At 39.2% G+C, this 19,950-nt stretch overlaps 1 protein-coding gene across 1 annotated transcript in view; it reads left to right on the forward strand.

Annotated features, from left to right (window-relative positions):
* The window catches only part of LOC122744097 (dynamin binding protein), a 123,192-nt gene that overhangs the window by 101,267 nt on the left and 1,975 nt on the right, over positions 1-19,950 (forward strand). The window contains exons 7-16 of the mRNA XM_043989441.1: positions 5,193-5,340; positions 9,326-9,343; positions 9,496-9,695; positions 10,385-10,515; positions 11,427-11,531; positions 12,101-12,229; positions 12,843-13,175; positions 13,912-14,091; positions 15,810-16,008; positions 19,308-19,873. Of these exons, the coding sequence (XP_043845376.1) occupies positions 5,193-5,340; positions 9,326-9,343; positions 9,496-9,695; positions 10,385-10,515; positions 11,427-11,531; positions 12,101-12,229; positions 12,843-13,175; positions 13,912-14,091; positions 15,810-16,008; positions 19,308-19,873 (2,009 nt within the window). The remainder of the gene's footprint in view (positions 1-5,192; positions 5,341-9,325; positions 9,344-9,495; positions 9,696-10,384; positions 10,516-11,426; positions 11,532-12,100; positions 12,230-12,842; positions 13,176-13,911; positions 14,092-15,809; positions 16,009-19,307; positions 19,874-19,950) is intronic.

Genomic DNA, 19,950 nt, shown 5'->3' on the forward strand with positions numbered 1-19,950 from the left:
AAAAAATCTTGGACCTTATTAATACTAAAAAAAAAAAAGTGACCAAGAGAACAGTAAGTACAAATCTATATGCCCATGTGGTCTTATCTATACACAATCTTTATAATAATCATCTATCCTTGAACTGAAGGCACACTCAATGAGGGAGAGTATCCACCAGGAAATAAGCAAGACTTTTTCACAAGTGATATTAACCAATGTGTTGCATTCTTTTCATCTCACAGTGGCCTGAAAAATGTAAAAAATTTTAAGATCTCATTTTTCTTACTTTGTTGATTATATAAAAAATCATTTGTTTGACTAGGAAAAACCCCCAAAAGGCCTTTTTAAAGCAAAGTGTCTCCTGTCAAAATGATTCAGTATTACTTGGAAGATGGAACAACAGAAATAACTCTGTTTCAGTGATTCTCATAAATATCTCTGGTAAGGCTTAAGACAGGAACATGCCAATCAAGGTATTTTCCACTGTGGTAGAGGAGTTCTAGTGAAGAATATGGTGTCATGGAGGGATTCCTTGTGGATAGTGAGGTCTTCTGGATGCTCCTCTTTGCACATGACATTGTTCTCACTGCAGCAAGCCTCAGGACACTGCAGATTTTCCTGGTAAAGATCAGTATTGGCTCAAAAGAGTTTGGCCTGTGTCCATACATGCAAGAAAGAGCAGTGGATAAAGAATGTCTGTCGCCCAGGTTTCGGCATGCATTTGGTTGGACACCATATAGAATTTTTCCAACAATGGGAATATCTGAAACAATACAAATGGACAATAAACTAGATCCAGAGCTGAAAAGGAGGGAGAAAGCCTTGCTTCTGTTCTTTCAGGCAAATTGCTAAACTCTTTTACTGACCCCATGCTACCTATGAAAGAAAGGCCCATCTTTTCAGTACCTAACATTTTATTGGTATTGTTAGAGGGCAGTGAGATGTAGAACACTACTGATTCTGAAGAGCTAAAGATGAATATTATTCTGAGAGCATTGGAAAGGCATGTGGTGGGGGCTAGCTAGCTGTACCACATGACCAAGGATTCATTCCAAAGAACAGGAATAGAGGACATCTTTGAGTAATTATGTGACAGGAAGAAAAGATGGGATAGTCAAATGAAAAGATTGAGAGATGAAATGTGAAGTATCATAGTGTTCCTATTGGTGTTTTGTAATATCAAAAGAAATTGAGAAAGACTTCCAAAATGTCAGGCGTAACCCTGTTCCCTATTTATGGGAGTCTGGATAAGATAAGAGTTGCGCAGCAGAGACAAGCATGAATGGGTTATAGTCTGCATCACTGGAGAGGATTCCTGAATCAATGAGACCACAGGACTGTTTTTATTTCCGTACAGTTGATTATGTTAAGACATTAATCTTGTCATCACAAATCCAACATTTAAAAAAAATTGGATAATATAGTTTTTTGGTTTTTTGGGGTTTTTTTGGTGAGGCAGTTGGGGTTAAGTGACTTGCCCAGGGTCACACAGCTAGTAAGTGTCAAGCGTCTGAGGCCGGATTTGAACTCAGGTACTCCGGAATCCAGGGCTGGTGCTTTATCTACTGCTCCACATAGCTGCCCTCGATAGTATAGTTTTAATGAACTTTTTAAAAAGAGGCCAAGACTAAAATAAAGGCCCCAAAATTTCAGGATTCTGTTCTTTTTTGTGTCAGGGATCTTTGTAGAGGACTTTTATCAAATTCCTTTTAAGTCTTATAATGCTATTTGGAGGACACAGGACACAAGCTGACATTGAATTCTCTGAGTAGAAGAGTGGATTAGGAGATGGTCTCCATAAGTCCTAAATACCTAACTGATCATTATTGTGTAGCTTGTAATAAGCAGATAGTTAGAAAAAACTAGAATAAAACCAAACAAATACACAGAACATCAGATACTTCTTGCTTTAAGTAAATCAATGGGATGCTTAAGGGACTATGGACACTTTGTCAGATGTAGTAGAAGCAGAAAACACTCTTCCTATTCATAAAGTGTTTAGAGTCTGGACAGGTAACTACATCTGCTAACAGGTTACAGAAAGGGCATATAAATGTGGTGTCTAAAGGCCATATAGAGGTGAGGGAAGTTGGGCTTTGAAGAACAGAAAGGGTATTTATGTAGTGAGAGACAATTAGAAAACTGATGTGATTAGAGAAGAGAATCAATATTAGAACAGTGGAAAATAAGGACAGGATAAAAGACCAGATTTTGGAGGGACTTGAAAAATCCAGACAAAGGAGTTTAGATTTGATTCACAGGCATTAAAGAATCCTTGTAACTTTTTTATTCAGTCAGCAAGCATTTATTTATATGCCAGTCAGTGTGCTAGGTGCTTGAAATACAAAGTCAAAAACAAAAGTCCTGCCATCAGGGAGCTTATATTCTATAGGGAGAGACAAGATGTACACATATAAATATATTCAAAATACATATAAGGTTGGGCAGCTAGGTGGCACAATGGATAGAACACTGACCCTGAATTTGGGAGGACCTGAATTCAAATTTCACCTCTGAAACTTAATAGCTCTGTGATCTGGGCAAGTTACTTGACCCCAGTTGCTTTATAAACATCCAGGGCTATCTCCAGTTATGCTGATATATATATTTTGCCCAGATGGCTCTGGAGGAGAGAGTGAGATTAGTGGCCTTGCACAGCCTTCCCTCACTTAAATCCAGTTCAGTGCAAGTCATGACATCACCTCCAGATGTCATGGTCCTCTTCAAGAATGAAGGACAAATGGGGCAGCTAGGTGGCACAGTCAATGGAGCACCAGCCCTGGAGTCAGGAGTACCTGAGTTCAAATCCGGCCTCAGACACTTAACACTTACTAGCTGTGTGACCCTGGGCAAGTCACTTAACCCCCATTGCCTCACAAAACAAAAAAACCCCAAAGAATGAAGGACAAACAACAACATATAAGGTTAGTTGAAGGTGAAGGACCTACCAAGGGAATTGGGAAAGGCTTCATATGTAGGAAGGGGTGTTTGAGTTCAGCTTTGAAGGAAAGTAGAGGTTTTAAGAGGGTAAAGTGAAGAAAGAATAAATGCCAGGAATGAAATGAGCGGGGGCAGGTAGGTGGTGCAGTGGATAAAGCACTGGCCCTGGATTCAGGAGGACCTGAGTTCAAATCTGGCCTCAGACACTTGACACTTACCAGCTGTGTGACCCAGGGCAAGTCACTTAACCCTCATTGCCCCACAAAAAAACCCAAAAACCAAAACCGAAAAATAATGAGCAAAGGCAGAGTTTAAAGAGAATGACGTGAAGCACCATGTTTCAGGAAGATTATTCAGGCAGCAGTATCCAACCAAGTTAGTTTGGAAAGATTGCTGTCAGGGAGGCCGATTAAGAGACTTTTTGCAATAATGAAGAATGAGGTGTTGAGGTCTGTATTAGAATGGTGGCAATGTTGTTGTTTGTCCTTCATTCTCGAAGAGGATCATAACACCAGGGTGATGTCATGACTTGCAGTGAATTGGATTTAAGTGAGGGAAGGCTGTGCAAGCAAGGTCACCAACCTCACTCCTCCAGAGCCATCTGGGTGCAGTGGCAAGATATACATCAGGATCACTGGAGATGGCCCTGGATGTTTTAAGGCAATTGGAGTTAAGTGACTTGCTCAGGGTCACACAGCTAGTAAGTATTTGAGGTGAGATTTTAACACAGGTCCTCCCAACTTCAGGGTCAGTGCTCTATCCACTGCACCACCTAGATGTCCCAGAATGGTAGTGATAATAATGGAGAGGAAGGAGACTCTGAGATAGTGCAAAGATGGCTCTTAATACTATACCTGGGTAAGAATTGTGTCATTTACAGAAATAAGTGACTTGAATACCTCTCCCCATCCCTTCAGGAGAGTATGATGGGTGTAGAAGGTGCTATTTGTTGTCAAGTGCAGTTACTTACTGTGTCGTTTAGCTTTTCTTTTTTTTGTTACAAGGAAGGGTTTGATGGGAAGGGTTTACTTAAGGGGAAATGACTAGTATCCTAAATACAGCAACAAATGAAACTTTAAAATAAGAAATAAGTTAATTGGCAGGAAATCAAAGCAGAAATATCCTTAAAATAGTTGGAAATTAAAAGAGTAAAAGTCTTGTGAAAATGCAGGGCCAGAGTCATTTTGGGGAGTCATCATTATAAAGAAGAGGGTTGTACCATTGGAGAAGATAAGCTTTTTGAGACAGTGAATATGGAGAGGACCAAGGGCTGAGGAATTTTACCTTGGGGAAACTGATACTTCCCCCTCTGCGTAGGACAGAATGCCAGTGAAGGAGACAGAAAAGGAGCAGGTAAAGAATCTATTATGTAGGATTTGACATTTTAAAGAAGTAAAGGTTGGTCCAGTGATTTCAAATGTAGGAGAGTCAAGAAAAATAAAGATTGAGAAGTGGGCACTGGATCAACATAAAAGGGGTGTCATTAGTACTACCTTTAGAAATAGCAATTATTATAACTATGGAAAAAGAAGCCAAATGAGGTATTGGGTGGTGAGGAAGTATTGCTGTGGAGTCATTTATTCAAGAAATTTGACCATGCAAGGGATGGTAGAAATTGTATCGCAAAAGATTCAAATGGTGATTTTTTTGTTTTGTTTTAGCTAAGGGGGACATGCATGGGTGGGAGGATGTGTGTACGTGTGTGCACGCGTGTGTGTGTGCGCGTGTATGCATGAGAGAGGGAAGATGCTTTATTGGTCAAGATCCTAGAAGATGTTGGAGGGGTTAAATAGAAAAGAGCAAGGAAAAGAGCAATCTCTGTGAGAATGTAGGGTAAAGAAAAAGATGGCCAGAGGCATTGAGAATTTTAGCAGAATGGCAGGAGGAAGTTGAGAGTTCTCATCAGATGGCCTCAGTTTTCAGTTCTATCTAGTCACTGAGGGAATTTCTTTTTGCTTTAAAGTTTTATTTAGTACTTTATGGAAAATAAAAACAAATGTAGGCTGAAATTTCTTTCTAATATAATTCTCAGTGTTTTTGTTTTAAAAGCACCATACACTACACTTCTTTAATTTCTTTCAGTATTCTTATTCTTTTAATTGGGAATTTGGTACTAAAGGGTAAGTACCAATTTTTAACCAAACTCCTGCTCATGTAATACCTTAGAGTTAGCATACTGTGCTGATACCTTAAGTATCTCAAGGTGAATTGATCAAGGAGAAGGAAGCTATTTATACTTGGATTGCTTAATATCCCTTTCTATTTTAAAGGACCTGTATTCTTGGAGCATCGGGATGAGCTTGAGGGGGTATACAAAGTTTACTGCCAGAATCATGATGAGGCCATTGCCCTGCTGGAGATCTATGAGAAAGAGGAGAAGATCCAGAAGCATCTTCAGGAATACTTGGAAAACCTTAAGTAGGAACTTTGGTCTTTCTGTCCCTCCCTCAGTCCATCCGTTTTTTCTGCCCTCTCTACTTTTTTTCCCCCTCTTTCCACTCTGGCTCTTAACTATGACCTGTTTCATAACTCAGCCTAATATGTCAAAGGGATGTTTTTGAATCATAGAGTCATAAAGTTGGAAGGAGTTTGAAATGGCCCAGGCCTTAAATCTCAGGATGACTATGGAACCATCCCAACTTCCTGGTGACCAAAAAATGACCTTGAGATTCTAAGACCTCCCTGTCCCAGGTTGTAAAGGACATTTGGGGAGGTAACACAAGGCAGGGAAAGAGAAGATAGACAGAGGATGACTGTGTTTTTCATTAAACATCTTATTAGAAATAATATTAAATATCACGACAAACATTTCTTAATGTAGTAATACATATTTTATTATATATACACATATAATGATGTATATTACATATACATCTTTATGATGTAATATATCCATATATACAACACATAATGTTATGTGTTATATCACATGACATAATCATTACTATAACATATTATAGTAAAATTATATATTTGTATATTACTATATAATTATCTCACTTATACATTAATATTCAATATTTTATATATACTAAATATAATTATATTTCTTAATAATAACTTACAGTTACATGAACTAATTTCAGTGCATAAAGTATCTGTTTCTCTAAAGTCCCTATCAGGACTCTTTGTTGATTTTTGACTCAGTTTATTTTATTTCACTTTACTGTATGTTCCTTCACTAACGTGGATTTGAACTCGAGTCCTCCTGAATCCAGGGAAGGTCTTTTATCCACTGCGCCACCTAGCTGCCCATCCTTCACTAACATGGACTCTGGGAAGGTTATGCCAAAAGAGTTCAAGCTCTGGCAGGCCACCTTAAGCTAGAAAAGATTCAGGTGCTGGTCCTGTTACCTGCAGACTAGCCTCCCTAAATTCAGGGAGTCTAATGATCAGAGGGGAATGACTTTTGTTGGCCATAGCATTTCATGACTACTGTCTTCCTCCAAGATTTGGAAGGATTTTAGTCTGTATCTGTATCCACAACAGAGAAATTACAGGTCCTTGAAGTATTGCAATAAGAATTATATGCATCTACTGTACTAGATGCTATAAAAAGTCTTTTAAATTTTTTAAATGTCCTTTTTATTATGAATTTAACCAATATCAATAAATATTTTAAAAGTACCTTTTAATTTTAACACAATAGTAACAAAACTGTGCTGTTTGTTTGTGCCTCCTTTAGAACTTCTTTCTCCTGGGAATTTTTAAATGTTTCCTTCATGATTTTTTTTGTTTTTCTTTGATTGTATCACTATTACTATCTACCAACTTTGCCTCCATCTCCACCTTTATCTTCCTCAAATAAAAACTGTCCCTTTTAACAAGTATAGTCAGTCTAAACAAACCTAGGCATTGGTCATTCTGAAAATATATGCTTCATTCTATCTCTAGTTCAGCCCTTCTCTCTTTTTTAAAAAAATTATTTGTTTATTTGTGGGGTTTTTTTCCCCAGCCCTTCTCAAAACATGGTACCCAACTCTCTCTCTCTCTCTCTCTCTCTCTCTCTCTCTCTCTCTCTCTCTCTCTCTCTCTCTCTCTCTCTCTGTCTCTCTCTTTTGGTCTGAAAGTTCAGAACTATTTTCATAATAATGCTAAGATGTTTTCATTTCTAATGCAGTAAATATCCATGAAGGTAGTAACCCACAAAAACAGAAACTCTTTGGGGGATTCTTAATTTTTTAAGAATGTAAAGGGATACTGAGGCCAAAAAGTCTGAGAACTGCTGCTTTAATCCATTGACCCTTTCCCTGGAAGTAGAAAACATGTTTCATCATCCAGAGAGAAGCTCTTTCTGGAGCTGAATCCTAGATTCTGAGTCTTGAGTTTTTTCCTGTTAACTCTGCCTCCTTTAACTTTTGCTTATGGATCTCTTTTTCTGTCCCTTGAACTGCTTTTCTTATTCCCATAAAATCCTCATTAATTTACAGATTGTTTCTCTGCTCTTATATATCATCCTTTGCATGCTTTAAGTTCCTTCTTCTTCTTCTTTTTTTTTTTTTTTTTGCGGGGCAATGGGGGGTTAAGTGACTTGCCCAGGTCTAAGTTCCTTCTTTTTACTATATCACTTCCTGATCCTGCCCTGAACAATGTATAGCATAGTAAATTTAAAATCATTGTTGTTCCCAAACCAAATCTAGTACCTCCCTTTTTTTACTTCAATCCTCACTGAGGTTTTATCAGCCTAATCCCTGAAAAGGAACCAAAATAGGCAATCTTTATTTTTAAAAAAATTATAGTGTGTTCAATGGGGGAAATTGAGTTTGTGGGAGTCCCAGGGGGATACACATGGGGATCTTTCTATGCTCTCCTCAAATTGCAGGTAATATCAACCTTAGCTAGTTACACTAGATTGAATGTGCTAATTCTATGACAAGCATGAATTAACTTGGGGTTTGAAGAGGAGAGAGAGTCTTGTTGATTTTTACCTTTGTAACATTTCTCTTATATACACCCTCTTCTCTCCTTAGTCATTGCCACCACACTCCTGTAACTCACTGAGGCAGAGAGACCCTGATGTACTGATTAATGTTTAACATTTTTAAGTTTAATCTGCATTATTAACATATTCTGCATCACTGTCTTAAATCTAGAAAATCAACAAAACAATCAAGCCCTGATTTGTCCATTTTCAAGGTGTAAATGCCCAATTGAAAATTTAACAGCTGGTTTGAGTTGACTTCAGTATACCCTGCAATAGAGGTTAAGAGACTTACCCAGGTTCACTAATTAGTATCAGAAATGGGATTTCAACCCAGGTCTTCCTGACTCTGAGCCTGGCATTATATACTCTTAAGCCATCTTTGTCTTTGTCAATTTTTTTTTTCTTTTATAATTCCTGGATCCAGCCCCTTAACTCCATCCCTGCCACAGTGGTTCTCATCCTAGTTTTGTCTGTTCATTTCTTTTTCTAAAGTTACTGAAATCATTCCCTTTATGATTTATTCCAAAGTATTTTATTTTTTGTGAGGAAAAATTGACACTATTCTAATTTTTCTTATTCTCAAGAACTTAAATAATAATATATATACTACTATTTAAAATTTTTTTTTTTTTTGCGGGGCAATGAGGGTTAAGTGACTTGCCCAAGGTCACACAGCTAGTACGTGTGAAGTGTCTGAGGCTGGATTTGAACTCAGGTCCTCCTGAATCCAGGGCTGGTGCTTTATCCACTGCGCCACCTGCATCCTATACTACTATTTTATCCCCAAGATCCTTGAGTAGTTAAAATCCTTTGTCTCTACCAGTTTTGACTGAAGGACTGCTGTACCTTTTTGTGGTTTGGAGGTCCTTGCTAAAATCCTGTCATTATGCTTTGTTATTCCTTTTAGATTTACTTATAGGGACTTTGAAATTCATATTCTTTTAAAATCTTTTGGGTTGATTTCTGTTTGGACGTTCTCCCTATGTTGAGTTAACATTTCTAGGTCAGTGGGTTCAAGGCAACCCAAAACTTTCCCTAAAGCATCAGGAAGAGAGCTTGGTCTAAGTAAATCCCAGGATATGGACAAAGACAGAGTACTGTTGCTATTGGCAAATCCCCAGGCCACATTTCCCTAGATATAACAGAGTTCTAGATCTTGAAAGGGAGGCTGCAAATAATATGTTAGATCACAGATTCTTTATATATGTGTATACAAGGTTAGAGCTTTAATTCTTCACTTTCCCTACCAACATTTGAGAAACAACCATTGGCCAAATTCCTTGTCCAGGTCTTGTTGTAAGTGCAGTACCAGACACCTAAGTAAAGAAATACTTTTAAGTTGTCTCTTCTTTCTAGTGGCCTGGATATGGCAAGAATTTTCAGTTTCCTCTTTTCCCATATGATTTGGTGTAACCAATGATTAATTTGAAAAGCCTCTAACAAGTTGTCTCTTTTCTTTTCATATTCTCTGCCTTATAGGAGCCTGTACAGTGAATGGTAAGTTCCTTTGTTACTTGTTGTGTCAGTCCATTCGTTTGTTCATTAATTTTTCCCATATAATCTCTTTTATGAGAACAGATATTATGCCTTATATGCAAATGACACAAAAGTTGTGATGATTGATGAAACATCTTTTTCTTCTCCTACAGGGGTTGTACAAACTACATTAACTTGGGTTCCTTCCTGATCAAACCAGTGCAGAGGGTTATGCGTTACCCACTGCTGCTAATGGAGCTGCTGAATTCTACGCCAGAGTCTCACCCTGACAAAGCTCCTTTAACCAATGCTGTCCTTGCTGTCAAGGAGATCAATGTCAACATTAATGAATATAAACGTCGAAAGGACCTGGGTAAGATTGGCATGGCAGAATTCCTAGAAAAGAAGGAGGTTATGAGAAGAAAAGTCCTTTTAAGAGAGGTTGGCAGAACAAATAGTTAGAAGTTACAGTAGAGAATGGTGGAATTACTTGGGGATGTAATTTTTATAAATAATCATTTTAAACTATATAACTACAAACAAAACCCAACATTTAGATCCACGCTTGCATGAATGAAGTCATAATACAACTGTAAATTTCAGTTACTTAGCTGTATAATTAAGATAGTAACAAAGTAGTAAGAAAAACACTGTTTGCATGTTCTCTTCTGAGCTTTTTTCCCCTTGTTATATATTTTTAGGGATTTTGCTATAATTTTTACATAGTTGTAGTCAGTATATATAGTGTATATCATTCTATTTCTTCATTCAGATTGGAGATTAGGTCTTATTTTGGTAATAAATCTCAATTTTATAGCTTAATACTACAATCCCTATCAGTGTTTTAGACAAGGACTTCTTAAATTTTTTCCACTCATGACCCCTTTTTGCCCAAGAAACTTTTACGTGACCCCAGGCATATAAGTATATAAAATAGGTATACATAACCTTTTACTATTGCCAAATTTTTTGCAACCTCTTATGGGGGTCTGGACTCACAGTTTAAGAAGCTTTGTTTTAGAGAGTACTTGTTCACTCACTAATTTGAGTTTTGCTTTTTAGTCCTCAAGTACCGTAAAGGAGATGAAGACAGCCTAATGGAGAAAATCTCTAAACTTAATATCCATTCCATCATCAAGAAATCCAACAGAGTAAGCAGTCACCTGAAGCACCTCACTGGCTTTGCTCCTCAGGTAAGATCCTAGAATATCTAGGGCTACTGAAGAGAAAATTGATGTGTTTCTTCATAATTAGCTGGTGTAGCTATTCATGTATGAGTTTGAGGTGGAGAAGAAAAAGCAATTTTCTCAGGAGTAGAACCTCATCTGTCCCCTTGAATATATATCATAACTTAGGGAATGACTTCTGACACCTTTCACTAATCCCCAGGTATATACTACCTTCCTTCTATTCCTACCATAAGATAACCTGTTCATTCCAGAAATTCTATCCCTTCCTTAGCTAATCATTCTAGTATATGTCAGCAATTAAGTTTAGGAACCTGAAACTACTGGTTCTGTGTATTAATTTGCTCTTTGAGTATGTAATTGGGAATACAGATACATGCAACTTTTTTCCTGACCTTAAAGAGCTATTGGGCAGAGATGACACTAAGATACATTAAAAAATGAGGACAAAATATAACTTAAGTGCTTAATTATATAGTGTTCTGTGAGCTCCTCATAGTTCCCAGGAAGGAACAGTGACAGCTAGGGTATTCCGGGGTAGCTTCGTGGAGGAAGTGACATTTGAAATGAGCCTTGAATGACACAAAGGAGTTAGGTTAGTAGAGAAGAGAGAAGAGCTTTATAGGTTAAGGGAACTAGGATGAATATGGTCTGTAGCAGGGACAGTGAAAACAGCCTAATGAGACCAGGACAATGTTCTTGTCAAAGAATGGTGGGAAAGGAGGTCGTATGGGTAGAGTAGAGACCTGAATTAACATGGTTCAAGAAGGGAGGTTTGGGCCATTTGGAAATTGGGAGCCAAATGGAATGGATGGAGTGGTTAAGGGAGACCTGTTGTTGTTTAGGCTTTAATCAGGTGTTGTGGCTTGATTGTGGACAGAAAGAAAGTGGATGTGTTTATTGTTTATTTTGAGCAGATAAGAGATGAAGCATTTGAAGAAACAGAGAAGAACTTCAGAATGCAAGAAAGACTTATTAAGTCTTTTATCCGAGACCTTTCCCTCTACCTTCAGCATATTCGTGTGAGCAAATAACCAACCAGTCATGTTTATGTATTATTTACTTAAATTTGTCAGTACATTTTGTTTTGATTCAATAGATGCTTAATCTCCCTTGCAAAGTATTTTTCTCCAACCCAGTAGGATTTATTAACAATTTTTTAACAAAAAGGACAGCCTGGGGACAGCTAGGTGGCGCAGTGGATAAAGCACCGGCCCTGAATTCAGGAGGACCTGAGTTTAAATCCAGCCTCAGACACTTGACACTTACTAGCTGTGTGACCCTGGGCAAGTCACTTAACCGTCATTCCCCCCTCACAAAAAAAAACCCAACACATAAAAACAAAAACCCCCAAAAGGACAGCCTTTAATTTGGGAAGTGTCGTTCATAGACCCTGAACAAGGACTAGTACACCTTCCTCCTTTTAGAGATTAAGAAATTGAGGCCTAGAAAGGTTATGTAACAAAAGTTCTATAGATGGTAAATAGTAGAACCAAGATTTGAATCTAGTTTTTCTGACTTTAAATCTAGTCATTTTCCAGTTGCAGTAGTCTGTCTTGCTTAAAGGCATTTGTTATGATTCTTGCTTCAGGAATCGGCATGTATGAAAGTTCTGGCTGCTATCAGCATGTGGGATGTCTGCATGGAGAAGGGAAATAGAGACTTAGAGCAATTTGAGAAAGTGCATCGTTATATCAGTGACCAGCTCTTCACAGATTTTGTAAGTGACCTCCTCTGGTACTATTTCTTACAAGTTGGCCTCCTTCCTATTATTCATATCTATCTTTGACATGTAGGTCCTAAAAAAAGTTTTTGAAATGTAAATATGTAGGAATTACTCATAAACTCTTGAGCTGTGCTAACATCAGGCTTTTGGTTATGGAATATGGTATTAATTTACTTAAATTTAAGTTATATTCAAGCCATGCAAAATTAAGGCAATCGAACCTGATTTGCAGTTTGGGTATTATTTTTTTTAAAGGTATATACTTCATCATTAATCATCAATTTACATTAATTGGTGAAACCTCAAATGGCAATCTAATTAACATTACTTATTAAATACATTTGTTTGCATATGGGCGAGTGTTGGGCAAATTGGAAAGGTGGATAGAAATTTAAAATGTAGAAGTGGGAGATAATGTCATTCATCCTGGAGTGCTGTGGATGAGTATTATCCTGGCATGAATCCTTGCAATTGTGTCTGTATTCCAACATGTGAACAAATAGCAAATGTGGGTAGACAATGTAGATTGTGACAGAATCAAACTAGGAATATGGGTTTGGCTGACCAAGTATTTTGCCCCAACAATGTTCCTTTCTCTTCCCTACAGAAAGAGAGGACAGAGCGACTTGTTATCTCACCCTTGAATCAGCTTCTGAGCATGTTCACAGGACCCCACAAGCTGGTCCAGAAACGCTTTGATAAACTGTTGGACTTCTACAATTGCACAGAACGGGCAGAGAAGTTGAAGGACAAGAAAACTTTGGAGGAACTGCAGTCTGCCCGTAACAACTATGAGGCTTTAAATGCACAGTTGTTGGATGAACTCCCTAAATTCAGACATTATGCCCAAGGCCTTTTCTCCAATTGCATCCATGGCTATGCAGAGGCACACTGTGATTTTGTGCATCGGGCCCTGCAGGAGTTGCAGCCACTACTAGCAGTGAGTGCCTTATTCCCTTTAGGAATATGAGGAAAGAGCAACTTCTTTTTGAAATTCCACTCATTTGGTATGGGAGCTGACAGTATTATCTGGTGAATAATGTAAATCCCAATAGGTAAGATCTGGTCCGGGGTCAGATCTAACAACAGTTTGCATTCTTGGTCTAGTACCTTCTTTGTTGGTGAGATAACGTCAGCTTTGGAAGGTTTTTTATTCCATCAGAATTGGAATCTCAGATCATCTGATCTGCCCTCCTTACCTGAGCAGGAGCCATCCCAAGGTGTATTCCTAACAGTGGTCATCCAACCTCCACTTGAAGGCCCCTTGTTACAGGAAATTTAGTACTTTAGTCTGAATTCAGGCAATTTGTACACTATTGGACCACTTAAAATCATTGTGATGTTTTCCTTATGTTGAAAAAATGGGGTTTATCTGAAACTTCCACCCATCAACTAACAAAGCAAACTCTTGCACAACTTTTCAAATACTTGAAGTCAGATCCTGTGCTCCCTATGTCCTCTCTGGACCAGGTTAAAGAGGTTGGCCAGTTTGGCATTATGGCTCTGCATAAAAGTCATTGTTCATTTTGGCAGGGTTGACATTTCTCTACGTGGGGTGAACTGAAGCAGAACCATAACTTTCAGAGTTCATTTCGCTGGAATCATTCATTCCTGCGCTTCTTTCATCTCTGATTCTTTCCCTGCCTGATGATTGCTTTCCTTTTCATGGGCTCTAGCTGCTCAAAGTTGCTGACAGAGAGGGAAACCTTATCGCCATCTTCCATGAAGAGCACAGCCGGGTTCTTCAGCAGCTCCAGGTCTTTACTTTCTTCCCAGAGTCTCTTCCCACCACTAAGAAGCCCTTTGAAAGAAAAACTATGGAGCGTCAGTCTTCTCGGAAACCTCTTCAGGGTTTGGTGAGTCCGAGACTACCTCTGTAGATAAAGTCTGTGTACCCAAGCCAGTGTGACAAGAAACAGTCTTTATTCAGAGTTTGTAGGTGTCTAAAAGTTGTAGCCTATGGAAAATAGAATCCTTCTATTTCTATCTCACTTCTGTCAAAGAGACTGGATTGGTGAATGTGTTTGTAATTTTCACAGAATGTATTTATCCCGTTCATTTTTTGAAAAGCATACTTTGGACTTGATTCTGATAATTATAAGGGAATTAAATCCTTATTAAAATTATGTCAGGCCATTCCTTACTATATAATGAAAGTGGTAACTTTTTGACAAATTCCAACCTTTGTCATTTTAACCTTTAAATAAATAACTTTTTATTAATGTTTTTTGTTTTTATATCAACTCAATCCGTCATAACAAAGAAAAACAGGTAAGCCAAACCAGCTGACATAGAGATCCTGTGTAACAACCAAGACTATACCCTCCCACACCTCCTCAAAGAGGAGAGAAGAGGTATTCATTTCCTCTTCTCTGAGGCCAAAAATGGTCATTTGCTATGACATGGTATTTGGCTTTCATTGCATATTCTTTTCATTTACATAATTGTGTATAGCTTCCTGCTTCTACTTAATTCATTAAACTGTTCACACATTTTTTTCCCCCAAATTCGTCATATTTGGTTTCTTGTAGCACAAGAATATCCTATTGCATTAACATACCAGTTATTCACTCATTTCCCAATTCACCTACTTTTTTTTTATGGTCAGGCTGTTTATTAAGGGGACAACCACATACACAAATTAATCTAAAGAAATGTCTGCAAATTAAACTTTATGTGATCTAAAAGGACCATGCATAATGTCAAAAATGTATATCTGTATAGTCAATTCGATAAAAAGTAAATTTAAACATACATAGTCTAGGGTCATACTACAAATAAATACATCCGGGGGCCACATACATATCCAGTTAGACTTTTTGAAAAGGTTTGTTATAAAAGTGGTAACATCAGTATGGAAACTGGCCGAGATATTAACATTAAAAATTATCTGTATTGGGGGGCAGCTAGATAGCTCAGTGGATAAAGCACCAGCCCTGGATTCAGGAGTACCTGAGTTCAAATCCGACCTCCGACACTTGACACTTAATAGCTGTGTGACCCTGGGCAAGTCACTTAACCTCCATTGCCCCACCAAAAAAAAAAAAAAATTAAAAAAAATTATCTGTATTCACCTACTTTAGGTACCTACTTTTTGGCCAGCAGATTATATATATGACGATAAAAAGATTGTTAAGTTTTCTTAACCCAAATAGCAAAACATTGAACACAAAAGATCTTGGCCTATATCTGTAATGAGGCCAAATAGTCATATTTAATGACACCTGACAGATGTAGGATTTACTGTGTTCCAGCCCCTGTGCTTAAGCACTTTATAATTGTGATCTCACTTGATCCTCACAGCAACACTGGGAAGTGTGTGCTATTTTTATCCCTCTTTTACAGGTGAGGAAACTGAGGCAAACAGGTGAAGTGACTTCTCAGAGTCACATAGCTAGAAAATGTTTGGGGTTGGATTTGAACTCAGATCTTCTTGATTCCAGGCCTGATGCTCTAGCTACCTAGGCCTTATGTTTTCATTGAGGCGGTTTTTGCCATTGTTTCTCAGACTCTTTGAGCTCATCATGAGGAGTCTCTGTTAATCCATTGTGCCATTGTGTTTGTTATCTTTCAGCCAAGCTATATGCTACAGTCCGATGAACTCCGTGCCAACCTTCTGGTGAAATATCCCCCCGAAAAACTCTTCCAGGCAGAACGGAACTTCAATGCCGCCCAAGATCTCGATGTATCACTCCTAGAGGGAGACCTTGTGGGTGTAATCAAAAAGAAGGACCCCATGGGCAGTCAGAATCGATGGCTTATTGACAATGGAGGTAGGTGCTTGCGAAGGTGTTTGGGGCTAGCTGCTCAGCAAGGACAAATGGTATTGTGAGTTACTAATGAATTTGGTCCAGTCCAGGAACCCATGGAAATGTCTTTTGACTCTTGCCTCATTGAATCAGATGTCTGAAGGGAACCTCAGGACATCATTTGATTTATCATCTTTCTTTAGATAATACTATACAATTCCCATTTTTCAAAGATGATGGTTCATTTCTTTTAAATCTCCAAATGAGACTATGGCTTCTCTAAGAAATATATTTGGTAAAACATCCATGAAATGTAGAACCAGCAAAATCCTACCTTTCATAGATAACTTAACTCTTCCTTGTTACCCAAGCTTGAGACTTCAGACACATCTTTAACTCATCTCTCCCACTCCCCACATCCCACTTGTCTTCTTGATGCTACCTCTGTTTATCTATTACATCTATCCCCTTCTCTCTATTCACAGCCATATGCTAATTCAAGTCCTTGTCACCTCTTACCTGATCTATTCTTTTTTTTTTTTTTTAAGTGAGGCAATTGGGGTTAAGTGATTTGCCCAGGGTCACACAGCTAGTAAGTGTTAAGTGTCTGAGGCCAGATTTGAACTCAGGTCCTCCTGAATCCAGGGCCGGTGCTCTATCCACTGTGCCACTAGCTGCCCATTACCTGATCTATTCTTATAGTCTTCTTGTTGATCTCTTTTGCCCCTAGTATCCTCCCTTCTCCAATTTATATTTCACACAGCTGTCAAAATAATCTTCCTAAGGGCTGGTTTTGTTACTTCCCCTCTCAGTGGTTTCTTATTGCTGTTAAAATAAAGCAAAGGCTCCTTAGTTTGGCATTTATGGCCCTCTCTAGTCTGTCTCCCAACCTACTTTTCCATATTCGACATCCATGTACACTTTCCCTTCATGTTAGAAATGCACTCTTTCTCATCTCTGCCTTTCTGAGGCTTTGCTTCAAGGCTCTGCTCATTCCCTGATCCTCAGCTAAAATTGTTTTTTCCATCTTCAGATTTCCCTAGAGTATTCTGGATCTTGCCTTTGCCCAGTTATTCCCTATTTACTTCAGCCGTGCACTCCTCTGTATACTTCTCTGTATAAATGTCTATTTCCCCAGGTAGAATGTTGGCTCTTCAGGGACAGAAACCTTGTCAAATTTTTGTAACTTGAGCACTTGGTAGAGTGGCCTTTATAGAGGAATCATCAAAAGGACATTCTGGTCACTTCCTTGCATGCTAGGAGTGGTCAGAGAAGCCCTGGAGACACAGTTTGTTGGGATTTCAGCAGGACACAGCAAATCATAGGGTTTCTAGGTGGGAACTTCAGAGAACACCTTGTCCAGAGGGTCCTAACCCAGGGTATTAAAATAACATTGGTTTTCTTTCTAATCCTTTGTGTTTTATTTTAAACATTTAAAAGCATTCTTCTGAGAAGGGGCCCATAGGCTTCCTTGGACTGTCAGAGGGGTCCATACACAGTAAAGGTTACATGCACCTGATTAAATCCACTAAGGTGAAGGGTCTTGCATGCTGCCCCTGGGGCTTCTGACTCTTAGACCATTGTGCTTTCCATTGGGGCATATTTCTTTTCTCAGGGTCCTTGAGGATAGAAATTTGGACTCGATGATAGGCTGGTTAGGTAAATAAATATCATCTAGATGGGTTATAAAAGCCACCTCCACAAGTACAACAAAAGAAAAACCTGTCAGGACGACACTTGATGCAAGGAAGACTTGGGAGGTTTTACTTGCTGTAAACTCAGGATCAGCTGTGTGATGTGGCCGTGTTCTTGAAGCATGGGGTCTGGAAGGAGAAAGGGAAGAGGGCCAGTCAGCCTCTTATCTAGTGTTGTATTCAGCTCTGAAGAGCATGAATGAAGAGGGATACTGATGAGCTGGAGCATGTGCAGGATGTCAAGGGGTCTGAAACCATGGCACCAGAACCACAGATGTTTCTGGAGTTTTTGTTCAGTTCTTCCTTCAGTCATGGCCAGCTCTTGGTGACCCCCTGGATAACACACCAGGCCTTTCTGTCCTCCCCTGTCTCCTCATGTCTGTCCAAGCTCACATTCACTGTTTCCAGGACACTTTATATCCATCTTGTCTTCTGCCATCCCCTTCTCTTTTAGCCCTCAATCCTTCCCAACATCAGAGTCTCTTCCTGTCTTCTCATTATGTGGCCAAAATCATTTCAGCTTCAGTATGTGACCTTCCAGTGAATCGCCTGTGATTTCTCTGAGTATTGACTGACTTGATCTCCTTGCTGTCTGTCCAAGGGACTCTCAGAAGTCTTCCCCAGAACCATGATGTGAAAGTGTCAGTTCTGTGATGCTCTGCTTTCTGTAGAGTCCAACTGAGAGAAGACTTAGGGCTGTGACTATTTGAATGCTGGCGCTATGAAAGAAGAAAGATATTGAATACATACAATTTCAAAAAGCAAAGCTAGAGCCGTGGAATGGAACTAATCACCAGACGTATTTTGTTCGGTCTGAGAAAGACCTTTCTACCAGTTAGAAGTGTCTACAACTGAAAGGATCAGCTTCATGAGGAATTGCATTGCCCATCACTGTGGCTATCCTGGCACCTCTGAGGGATGGTGTAGTGTTCATTCGTATTAGCACAGGGTCAGCATGGGTTCGGGGGTGGTATCCATTTAATAAGCATTGTTGAAGTACCCTTCGTGTTAGGCAGCTAGTTGATGTGGTTGGGAGAGTGTAGAACTTGGAGTCAGGAAAACCTGAGTTCAAATCCAGCCCCAGACAGTTATTATATTTGTAAAGCACTATATAAATGGTAGATATTATTATTAATAATGCTTTAAAAGTATATAAATAACTTTGCAAAAAAGTTTACATAAACATTTCGTTAGAAGAGTTCAGTCCATTTTATAGATGAGGAAACTTTAGAGAGATTATTAAACAACTTGTCAGTAATCACACAGCTATTAATCAGAGGCATAATTTGAACCCAGGTCTTCCTGACTTCAAGTGCAACACTGGGTCCACTATTTCATGCTGCATTGAACTTGAGCTCTAACATTCTTTCTGATCCTGATTTTGTGATTTGAAGACCTTTCTCTTTCTTGTCAGCAGACCGCTTGGGGTTTTTTTTTTTTTTAGTGAGGCAATTGGGGTTAAGTGACTTGCCCAGGGTCACACAGCTAGTAAGTGTTAAGTGTCTGAGGCCGGATTTGAACTCAGGTACCGCTTGGGTTTTTTTTAAGTGTTATTAGCAACCTGACTGTTGATTTTGTTATTCCTTTGCTGCCTTGAAAATTGCTGACCTTTGCATTTATTTACTCTAGTTACCAAAGGCTTTGTGTACAGCTCCTTCCTGAAGCCCTACAACCCCCGTCGGAGCCACTCGGATGCTTCTGTTGGCAGCCATTCCTCCACTGAATCGGAGCACAGCAATTCTTCCCCCAAATTTCCCAGACAAAACAGCAACAGCGCTTTGTCCGTAACTTCTGGCAATGTAGCGGCAGACTTCACCTCAGGACCACTCCAACAGCCTGCTCAGGACTCAACCTTGTGGCAAGAGTCTGGCCAAGAGAGTGTCCATCCTTCTTCAAATTCAGTTGTTCCTGAGGAAAGTCCTTCCAGATGCCTCCTAGATAAAGACTCTCCTTCCCAAACCAGGTTGTGGAATGCTGTGGACCTTGTCGACTTGGCAAGAGATTTTGACCAGCAGACTCCTGCTGTAAGAGGCTACCGACACTCCAGTCACCCTGAAGCAGTTAGTCAAGGAGCACCACGACGCAATGGGCAGCCTAGGCAAGGGGGAGACCTTTTAAAGGGGTACACAAAGGTACTACCCTCAGTGGAAGATCAGAATGAAGAGCTGGAAAGCAATGAGGCAACAGGCAGCCAGGTGAGTGCTGTCCAAGGGCTGGTCATGTGAGGGCATAAAGGGAATACCTGGTCATCAAATACCCTTTAGTTGGTCTT

Source organism: Dromiciops gliroides, chromosome 2, assembly GCF_019393635.1.
Source record: "Dromiciops gliroides isolate mDroGli1 chromosome 2, mDroGli1.pri, whole genome shotgun sequence".
In the NCBI taxonomy this organism is placed as follows: Eukaryota; Metazoa; Chordata; class Mammalia; order Microbiotheria; family Microbiotheriidae; genus Dromiciops; species Dromiciops gliroides.